At 41.5% G+C, this 11,242-nt stretch overlaps 2 protein-coding genes across 2 annotated transcripts in view; both read left to right on the top strand.

The window, feature by feature from the left end:
* Nucleotides 1-4,506: 4,506 nt before the first annotated feature.
* aurA (aurora kinase A) lies at nt 4,507-6,607 on the top strand. Its single transcript, XM_017618870.1, has 3 exons — nt 4,507-5,088; nt 5,150-5,588; nt 5,655-6,607. The coding sequence occupies exons 1-3, from the start codon at nt 4,987-4,989 to the stop codon at nt 6,467-6,469; spliced, it is 1,356 nt and encodes a 451-aa protein (XP_017474359.1). The 5' UTR covers nt 4,507-4,986; the 3' UTR covers nt 6,470-6,607.
* A 518-nt stretch (nt 6,608-7,125) lies between these two features.
* The window catches only part of Mst89B, a 14,829-nt gene continuing 10,712 nt past the window's right edge, over nt 7,126-11,242 (top strand). The window contains exons 1-2 of the mRNA XM_017618869.1: nt 7,126-7,748; nt 7,808-7,909. Of these exons, the coding sequence (XP_017474358.1) occupies nt 7,682-7,748; nt 7,808-7,909 (169 nt within the window). The 5' untranslated portion in view covers nt 7,126-7,681. The remainder of the gene's footprint in view (nt 7,749-7,807; nt 7,910-11,242) is intronic.

Raw genomic sequence — 11,242 nt, 5'->3', positions numbered from 1 at the left:
AACAAATATGCTTAAAAGGATGAGAAATAAACGAAGTGCTCTGTGTCATTAGCTTCTTCTTTTTCTTTTTCCGGCGCTGTAACCACCTAAGCGATTTTGGCCGAGTTCAGCAAAGCACGCCAGTCGTTTCTCCTCTGTGCCAACTAACGCCAATTGGAAACGCCAAGTGAAGCCAAGTCCTTCTCCACCTGATCTTTCCATCGCAGTGGGGGCCTCCCTCTTCCTCTGCTACCACCAGCGGGTTCCGAGTTGAATACTTTCAGAGCTGGAGCGTCGGTGTCCATTCGAACGACATGACCAAGCCAGCGGAGCCGCTGTATTTTAATTCGCTGCACTATGTCCATATCGTTGTAAAGCTCATACAGCTCATCGTTCCATCGTCTGCGGTACTCGCCGTCACTAACGCGTAAAGGCTCGTAAATCTTTCGCAAAATATTTCTCTCAAACACTCCAAGAGCCGCCTCATCGGATGTTGTCATTGTCCATGCTTCTGCGCCATATACCAGCACGGGCATGATGAGTGACTTATAGAGCGTGGTTTTCGTACGTCGAGAGAGGACTTTACTCCTGAATTGCCTACTCAGTCCAAAGTAGCACTTGTTGGCAAGAGTGATTCTACGTTGGATTTCAATGCTGACATTATTATCGGTGTTAATGCTAGTTCCCAAGTAAACGACATTCTCTACATTCTCGAAATTGTCGATGTCATCGGCATAAGCCAGTAATTGCACGCTCTTGTTCCTGAGCGGTTCAGTACTGCAGCTCTTATTATGTTCTCCAACATCAGATTAAAGAACTCACATGAAGAAGTCACTGCCTGAAACCTCGTTTTGTGGCGAACGGCTCGGAGAGGTCTTTTCCAATTCTGACGGAGCTGGTGGTATTGCTCAACGTCATTTTACACAGCCGTATGAGTTTTGAGGGGATGCCAAATTCAGACATAGCGGCGTATAGGCAACTCCTTTTAGTGCTGTCAAAAGCGGCTTTAAAGTCGACAAATAGGTGGTGAGTGTCGATCCTTTTCTCGCGGGTCTTTTCCAAGATTTGGCGTATTGTGAATACCTGGTCTATGGTGGATTTGCCAGGTCTAAAGCCACACTGATAAGGCCCAATCAGTTCATTGACGGTGGGCTTCAGTCTTTCACACAATACGCTCGATAAGACCTTGTAACCTATGCTTAGAACGCCGATCCCACGGTAGTTGGCGCAAATGGCGGGGTCACCTTTCTTGTGGATTGGGCAGAGCACACTTAAATTCCAGTCGTCGGGCATGCGTTCATCTGACCATATTCTGCACAAGAGTTGATGCATGCACCTTATCAACTCCTCGCCGCCGTACTTGAATAGCTCAGCTGGCAGGCTGTCAGCTCCAGCGGCTTTGTTGTTTTTCAGCCGCGTTATTGCTATACGTACCTCGTCATAGTCAGGCGGTGGAACGTCGACTCCGTCATCATCGACTGCGGGCTCGGGTTCTTCTTCTCCACAACTTTCCGTGCTGCTACCATTTAGTAGGGCGGAAAAGTGTTCCCTCCATAATTTAAGTACGCTCTGGACATCAGTTACTAGGTCGCCATTATTGTTCTTACAGGAGTGCGCCCCGGTCTTTAAACCTTCCGTAAGTCGCCTAACTCTCTGGTAAAATTCTCAGGCATTCTTCCTGTCGGTCAGCATTTCAAGCTCTTCGCACTCACATATTTCGGACTATCTTTTCTTATTGCAGCCAATACGTCTCGCTTCCCTCTTCAGATCCCTATAGCGGTCCCACATAGCACGCGTTGCGCCCAATCGCAGTGTGGCCCTGTAGGCGGCATCTTTTATCTCTGCAGCTTCCTGATACCCCTCATCGTACCAGTTGTTCTTTCGGGCTCGCTGAAATCCGACTACTTCTTCGGCGGCGGTACTTAATGAGCGGGAAATGTGGTTCCACTGCTCGCATATGTCGGTTTGTTGAAGAGTGCTCTCTGAGAGCAGGTGTGAGAGTCGAGTAGCGAAAGCGCTGGCTGTCTGTTGTGATTGCAGCTTTTCGACGTTAAGCTTTCCTTGCATATTTGGGCGCACATTTTTTGCTGCACAGAGGCGGGTGCGTATCTTGGCTGCAACAAGATAGTGGTCCGAGTCGATGTTTGGGCCTCGGAGTGTGCGTACGTCTAAAACACTGGAAGCGTGCCTTCCGTCTATCACAACATGATCGATTTGGTTTCTCGTTTTTCGATCCGGAGACAGCCACGTAGCTTGATGGATCTTTTTATGCTTGAACCTAGTACTGCATACTAATATGTTTCGGGCCCCGGCGAAGTCGATCAGCCCCAATCCGTTGTCGGACGTTTCGTCGTGGAGGCTGAATTTTCCGACGGTGGTTCCAAAGCTCCCTTCCTTGCCCACCCTGGCATTGAAGTCGCCAAGCACGATTTTGATATAGTGGCGGGGGCAGCGCGCGTATGTGCTCTCCAAGCGCTCATAAGAGAGATCATTGGATGCCTCATCCTTCTCTTCCGTCGGGCATGGGTGCAGATGAACGAGATGTTGAAGAATCTCGCTTGGATGCGGATTGTGGCTAGACGCTCGTCCACCGGGGTGAACGATAGTCCTCGGTGACGGAGTCTCTCTCCCACCACAAATCCAAGTCCGAATTTGCGCTCCTTTACATGGCAGCTGTAGTAGACGTCGCAAGGCCCCAGACATTGCTTGCCTTGCCCCGTCCAACGCATTTCTTGGATGGCGGTGATGTCTGCTTTTGTCCTTACGAGGACACATATTTCCATAAAACTAAAAAAACGAAATTATAGCAATTTTTTTAATAAAAATGTATGTTTTTCTTAAAAAAATACGTAATTAACTATATTAAAAGATAAATTTTTTGCGAAATTTCAATATTTTTTTAAATACTAACTATAACTGATTTAGGGCCGGTTGCTCAAAGCCTGGTTGACACTAATCCCTGGTTAAACATCGTTATCGACGTTACCAACACCGTGTTGTATGCCGGTTGTTCAATGTCTGGTTAGCACAAATCGGAGGTAGAAGCTCCGGTTAGAAACAACGACTGCTTTATCGATCACATGTTATATGCAAGATGTCGAAATCGTCGATAATGATGTTTAACGGGCAAGTAGTGATAACCAGACAATGTGTGGTTAACACTAATCTGCGTTTAAACATCGTTACCGACGTCTTCGACTCCATGCATATAACAGAGAGTCCCGGAATTATTTTTGCGCAGAACTTCTTTCTGCGTAGGCGGCCTTCGGCCGCGCTTAGGGATTACAACCCTGACTAAGTAGAATTCTCCTTTCTGTGTTGCCGGAAAAGGAGGGCGGAAGTATTTTTGCGCAGAATTTCTCTCTGCGTAGGCGGCTTTCAGCCGCGCTTAGGGATTAAAAAGTAAATAATTCATATTAGAAAAAACGAAATTATCCATATGACCACTTTCGTTAGAAAACCGAAATAATGCATATAACAAAAACCGAAATAATGCATGCATGCACAATTTCGGTTCAAAACCGAAATGATACATATGGCAAAAACCGAAATAAAGCATACATGCACAGTTTCGGTTGAAAACCGATATAATGCATATGAAAAACCCGAAGTAATGCCGAAACAATGCATATGAGAACATACCGAAATTATGCATATGCATGCTTTCGTTTTAGAAGCGAAATAATGCATTTGAAAAAAAAAAACGAAGTAATGCATACATGCACAGTTTCGGTTGAAAACCGAAATAATGCATATGGCAAAAACCGAAATAATGCATACATGCACAGTTTCGGTTGAAACCGAAATAATGTCTAAATGCACAGTTTCCATATGCGCAATTTCGGTGCCCCCTTGCCGGTTAAACATCATTATCTACGTTTTCGGCATCATGCATATAACATGTGATCGATAAAGCAGCCGTTGTATTTAACCGGAACTAACCTCCGATTAGTGCTAATCAGACATTGAGCAACCAGGCCTAAGTTTAAATTGAACAGCTGGCTGACATTTGGTTGGCTGATCTTAGTTTAAACCACGACCGTGCACTGAAAAACGGGCCCTTATAGGGAATTTACATGAGGCGATTTTTCAGGCGATTTTTAGTTGAAAGCAACAATCGCCTGGTGTAAACAGCCTTTCAACTAATCGCTTACAATGAAGTTGGTCGGCTCCCTACTTTCGTTCAACTTTTGGTGCAACTAATCGCCTGTGAAAGTTGAATCATGTAAATTCCCTATTAGTGGCAGCGCTTCGAGCATTCAAATAACCGTTTTTGCACAAAATAGGTAATGAAACAAGTTTTATACCAATAGTTTACATATGGGGTGTTCACAGTTCGTTCCAAATTGTGTCTGAAAATGTAGACGTCTACATTTTGAGACATCTTTAGCATCAATATGCATGAAGTCGAAATCGTCGATAATCATTTTTATCAGGCAGGTTCTGCAATTCACTTCAGAGTGAATTCTAATAAATTTCGCTTTGAATTCAAATGGGCAGGGGTTGAAATTCACTCAAAAGTGAATTGCAGAACCTGCCAGATAAAAATGATAATCTACGATTTCGACTTCATGCATATAAGATTACCTCCGATTTGTGTTAACCAGACATTGAATCGCCTCCCCTTAATAGATATTGCAAACCTTGAACGATTAGCCACAATCAGTCCACCTCAGGTGATGTTTGTTTGAGATGTGTGCTGAGCAAATATGCATTGTTTGTACGCGTTGAGCCATCTCAAGTGTAGATGCTGATAAGAAAGGGAAATCTGCGAATTTCTGAAGGTTTGTTAAAATACTGTGGCAACCTTAGAAGAACTGCATTACCGGCCATAATGACTTGACGTCTAAGTGCAATTGCCACTCACACACACCAACAAGTTTTCAAAAAGGGCTGTTATACGCACATTGCATTTTCAAACGGCATTTCTACAAAATTATTTCTTTTGACGAAAATTCTTTTTAACGCAAAAATAAAACCGGAATATTGTAATTATTATTAAGGAGCATGTACAGAAAGCCTATTACCACACTAAATGGGAAAGAAAACCAATTGCAGGCGGTAAAGCCATTCCCGGCACCCCCACAGAAACTGCAGAATGCGAAAAATGTAAGTGTTTCAGGTTATTTTCGTCAAAATTAGAAAATAAAATTGTGCAAATTACGTATAGATGCTTGGCGAAAATGGGAAAGTGGGCTCGACTATTTCTATACCAAGACCTGTGCCATCATATCGCAGCGGCACCGCAACGTCGGCTGCGCCTCCTGCATCTAGGGCTATCCACATTTCATCCACAGCTGCGACGAATAATCGGGTGGCGGCACAAAGCAGTGCTACGCGTTCAACAACAGCACCGCTGGCAACATTGACCGTAAAGCCCTCAACAAGCAAGCAAACGTTCTCATCAAATCCCATTGCTTCATCCACGATAAAACCTATCGCCACCACATCTACCAACAAAGAAGCTGATAAACAAGTAAATACTGAGAAAGAAAAACGGGATTTTAAACCAACTGCAAACTCCACAGAAGTGCCAACAAAAAATGTAACAGATAGTGATCCCAAAAATACTAAAGATGAATCAAAGAAGTCTGATAATGAAAAGACTGGTATGTGAAATAGATAAAAAATTGAATAAATGGTTATGTATCTATATCTATTCCGATAATGTGTAGGTACAAATAAAGAGAAAAAGTCATGGTCCCTGAGCAATTTTGACATAGGAAGGCCTCTGGGCAGAGGCAAATTTGGCAATGTATACTTAGCGCGCGAAAAAGAGTCGAAGTTCGTGGTCGCGCTGAAGGTATTATTTAAAAAACAAATCCACGAATCTAACGTCGAACATCAAGTAAGACGCGAAATCGAAATACAGTCGCATTTACGGCATCCACATATTCTACGCTTATATGGCTATTTCCATGATGATGCACGCATTTATCTTATATTGGAGTACGCTCCTAAGGGTACACTCTTCAAAGAATTACAATCGCAGCCATTGAAACGTTTTAACGAACCGACATCTGCTGTATACATTCGTTCACTAGCGTCAGCTTTGCAGTACCTTCATGAGCGCGATGTAATTCATCGTGATATCAAACCTGAAAACTTGTTACTAGGACATAAAGGTGACTTGAAAATAGCCGACTTTGGATGGTCTGTTCACGAGCCAAATTCAATGCGCACAACATTATGTGGCACACTGGATTATTTGCCACCCGAAATGGTGCAAGGCAAGCCACATACTAAAAACGTGGATCTTTGGAGCTTGGGCGTATTGTGCTATGAATTATTAGTGGGGAACGCTCCATTCCTTGCTACCGATTATGACGAGACTTACAAAAAAATTATTAAAGTCGATTACAAATTACCCGATTTTGTTTCACGAGCAGCAGCGCACTTTATTTCTAAGTTATTGGTGCTCAATCCCCAGCAACGCCTTCCTCTGGATCAAGTATTTCTACATCCTTGGGTTGCAGCGCACATAAAATAAATATTACACACTTGATTGTTCAACATTGATATTTATTGCTTTTAACATTTTTATTTTTAATATTTTACTAGCTTGAGTAAAGAATGGCGGCCTGTTCCAAATTGAAAACATTAACATATTGGAGCTAAAAATTTAATTTAAAAAAAATAAAATAAAAATAGATAACAGATAAAGCGAAAGCATAATCGTNCGAGCTAAAAATTTAATTAAAAAAAAAATAAAATAAAAATAGATAACAGATAAAGCGAAAGCATAATCGTAATCTTACTATGCCAATTTTGATTTGGTGGAGGAATTGTCGCTATTCTTCAACTTGGGTCCATTTTCTTTTGATTGTTATTTTTGTTTAAAACTTTTTAGTATTGCGACTGCGTCTATGTGCATGTGTGTATTTTTCACAGTTCTTATCATGATAAAAACATAACAAGGTAAAACCATTGAGAGGCAGTCTGACGTTTGCCAACAATATAATTTTAAAATCAAAACTCAAACTCACACACACATTCTAATTTTCAGTCTCAAACAACAACAATTGTGAACAATTTAATTTTTTTATTTTCAATTTTATATGATTTTAAAATGTTGGCAAACGTCAGAACAAAATCATGGCCGACGAATTGAGAGAATGAATTTACCTTGTAATGTTTTTATCATGGTTCTTATTTTTATTTTTACTCTTTTAGTGATTTTGAGCATATATTGTAGGTTGAAGTATTCGTAGTTTGTGCTGATTTATTTTTACTTATGTAAAATCATTTATTAGAGACATTGGCGAGGCCTTTTCTTTGGCAATTACATATATATTTACATACATGCATGAAACATCGTTAATTCCCCGTTTACTTTTTCATAAAGCGGTTTCTTCGAGATAATACATATTCAATTGTCACAAGCATCTTTATTAATACTCTAATAAATTTTAAAGCTCATAATTTAAAGGTGGAAATTATTATTTAAATATGAGGGTTGCCTAATTTTAGGAATCTCGAGTTTTCAAATTTTCAAACCCAACATAGTGATTTTGACGAAAGCAGTCAAAACAAATCACAAAAACTTCACACACGCCTTAAAGCTGCTCAAATTTGCATTTCGATGCTTTTCAAAAATTAACTAAAAAAAATCGTATCACGGAGGGAAGAAATTCTAAATTTTGATTGAGTTATTAATTTGGAATTTTATTCTGGCTTATATTTTTCGAACAAAAACAGAGCTATGAATTCAGATCCAGCTATAAGAAAAGTGGTGCAAGTGGCCGAACAAGCCCAATTGCCTGTACACGGTAATGAGATTTTTGTTTCGATTAAATTTACAATTTTATATATTTTTTAAATTGAATAGTGCCTGTGGTCTTGGGCAATGAATGCTTCATCATAACACAACAGGATGTGCGTAGAATTGAGGATTCAAGAGTATTTTCTTATAATAAGATGAATGCCAAAGGTAAGTTCAAGTCTTTCTTTACATTTCATGAAGATGTCTATGTCTACCCTTTTACACGCGATGCCACGATTTTTTTTTATTGAAAGGAACTGCATTGCACTTCAGGCGTTTGTACTGACTTAAAGTATTTCGCGATTATAGATACCGCGTTTACACCGCTTACCGTCAACGCATAAGTACAGTTACGATCACTGAAATAGTAGTGCGCAGTTGTGAGATGCATTATGCCCTTGATGTCGCATACTACGTGATATTGGAAACGAATTTTTTTTTTAATTATCATTAGTGTATGATTTAACTCTATGAAAATTTTAACCATTCTACAGCTACGGTTTAATTTTTTTTAGAAGTATCCCCTGTTGTGAACGGCATTTCAGGCGAGCAGTGAAATAGTAGCGCATAACAAAAAAAATCTCAAAATTTAACTTCAATTACAAATATTTTAGTTTTTGGAATAAAAAGTAAGTTTAATGACTTGGTTTGTTATACATTTAGCCGGAATAGACAAAAACGCATTTTTGTAATTTTTAATGGTATGAAGTCTGCACCGAGGTCACGAAAAACATGAAATTACTAAAACCCTTATTAAAAATGGGGAAACCATATAAAGAATTGGAAAAAATGGGTGGATGTTCAACCACCGTGATTCGAAATACGTTAACGTATCAAAATAAACCTGAAAAACGGGGTGGTAAGCAGGAATTATCAACGAATAACATACGGCAAATTATAAAATATTCGAAGACTCGTCCCACAATGTCAGCTTTAGAAAGTTTGGATAACCTAAAGTTACCATGTAGTGTTCACACAGGAACAGTTTGTGGACGGATGAGTCAAACATTTTTATATACGGTGGTAAAGGCTCGGCAGTTCGTAAGGCGCCCCACAAATATGGAATATCATTCAAGGTACACTGCAAAGACGTTGAAGCATGGAGGCCAGTATGATGGTATGGGGATGTTTTTTTCATATCGTGGGTTGGGGTCCAATATATTGGATAAAAACTATCAAGGACCAGAATAAGTACGTAAAAACAATGAAGGATGTTATGCTTCCATTCGCTAAAGAGGAAATGCCACTCAAATGGGTACTAGAGCAGGATAACGACCCGAAGCATACAAGTAAGCTAGCAAAATTGTGGTCTCGGGACAACGGAATTGAAGTCATGGTGAAGAAGGTCGCAGATGGTTTTGTAGGGGAGAGGGTTAGGCTCCTAGCAGTGAAGAAGCGTGAAAGCTCAGAGAGATACCCGTTTACTTTCGAACACAAGTCATCAATTCTATTCCCAGCCGCCATGATCGAGCAATCGTCGGCGTAAGAGACAATCGAGACTCCCTCTGGTGGTTGAGGGAGCTTTGAAATGTAAGAGTTAAACAGTAGTGGAGGAAGGACACCATCCTATGGAACTCCCTGTTTTATTTTTCTGAGTTTGCTCGATTTGTCTCTAAACATTACCGACGAGTGTCGACCATTCAGATAACACGTAACACCGAGACCTCTATATCTTCTAGCGTGGAGTGGCTGACGGTGTTAAACGCTTTTAACAGGTCCAACGCTACTAGAATAGTTCTCTCACAGAGACGGTTGCGGTTAAGGCCACGTGTTATCTCAATGTTTATGGCGTTAAGTGCTGTTGTACTATGCTGATGCTTCGCTGGGGTCAGGGGGTTCGAGAAATACGGGAGCAGCAAGGCCTATATTGTCTTCGTTACCCGGGAAAGGAGTGTTATCGGTCGATAAGATTCTCCTTTGTTGGCTGGTTTCCCCTGTTTGAGCAGTCGGACCACTCTCTCCACCTTGCAGATGTCTGGGATGATGAGAGTGGCCATTTACAAGTTGAGGACCTTCGTTAGGTACGCCACACCCGCAGGACCCAAATTTTTCAGCATCAACATGCATATTCCGTCAGGACCCATGGCTTTGGAGGCTTTCGCCTTCTCGATGGCCACGTAAACGTTGGCAGTTTGTGCAGCCTTATGGTCACTCAACGTTTGGCTTTGTCCGCCGGAGGATGCAGTATGAACTGTCGGCTAAAATAGCTCGCGCATCGCTCCGGGCCCGACGAGGCATGGTCGCCGAAAGAAGTTCCGACCCTGTCATCGTGCTTCGTCGGATTGGTCAATGGCCTCATGGTTGACCAGAGCTACTCACACCAGAGGCGAAGTTGCAAGTCTTCAGATCCTCTTCCCACTTTTTCCGCTTATGTGCGTTCACAAGTTGCCGAATCTCCGCGTTGAGATCCCTAGTACGGGGATTTCCGGGAACGGCCTGACGAAGGTTGTCACGCTCATCGGTTAGAACAGCCGCTTCGGCAGGGAAGTTTGGGCGGGTTTCCATAATGCATCCTGCCGGTACGAGCGAGCTGCAGCAGCAGTTACAACCCTGCGGAACTTACGTTCACCAACATGGACGTCGGTTGGTGTGGGGAGCGCAGCGAAGGTGCTCAGTAAATTCCCCGAAGCCTTTGCAATCAGCTTTAGAAAAGTTGATATAGGTCCGGTGTTCCGTGGAAGCAAAGTCGTTTGGTTTATCGATCGAGATGACTATGGGCAGATGGTCTGATGCCAAAGTCAGCATAGGTCGCTATGATACGCTGTTTATCAGACCAGCGCTGACTATTGTTATGTCTGGCGAGCTGCAGCAGCTGCCCATAATCCCCGTGGGTGCGTCGTCGTTCATTGTGCAGAATATCGAATCGTCTATCTGCTCAGCCAAGTCTGTTCCCCTACGATCGTTTGACAGGCCTGAATGCCAAAGATAGTGGTGCGTTGCAATAACATATATTTGATGTAAACCGTAAGCAAATACTTCGAAGGTGTATGATTATGACCTCAGAGTCTGCTTAGAATCATACATCTTCGAAGAATTTGCTTACGGCAGAGGTGTTAAAGAATGCAAACATTTTTAACTAAATTATTCATTTGATTGAAGTCCCGAGTAGAGATGGGCACGGGCCGGGCTTTTGGCAGAAGCCCGCGGGTGAGGGCCGGAATATTTGCTGTTAGCACGAACTCGTGCGTGCATGGGCTTTCAGTAAAATTTCATAAAAACACGAATAAGCACGAAAAAACCCGTTGCTAATACTACAAATTTAGATAAGCTTTTTTTATACAAAAAAAAAAAAAATAGTACATATTAAAACTCTTTTGGTCAGAGAAAAGCAAAAAAAGAGATATTTGGAAACCGATAGAAAAAATAAGATACTTAGTAGTTTTGTTTACATATCTGTACACTCCCAGAAAATATATAATAAAAATCTTTGATGTAAAAAATTGATTCGCTTAAGTAAATATACATACCTAAACACGAAACTAAAAATATGTACGTATGTAT

This window comes from Rhagoletis zephyria, unplaced genomic scaffold (assembly GCF_001687245.7).
Source record: "Rhagoletis zephyria isolate East Lansing unplaced genomic scaffold, Rhagoletis_zephyria_1.1 Rzeph_scaffold_01734, whole genome shotgun sequence".
NCBI classification, from domain to species: Eukaryota; Metazoa; Arthropoda; class Insecta; order Diptera; family Tephritidae; genus Rhagoletis; species Rhagoletis zephyria.
The sequence above is the reverse complement of the archived record's forward strand: the minus strand, read 5'-3'. Positions and strand labels throughout refer to the sequence as shown.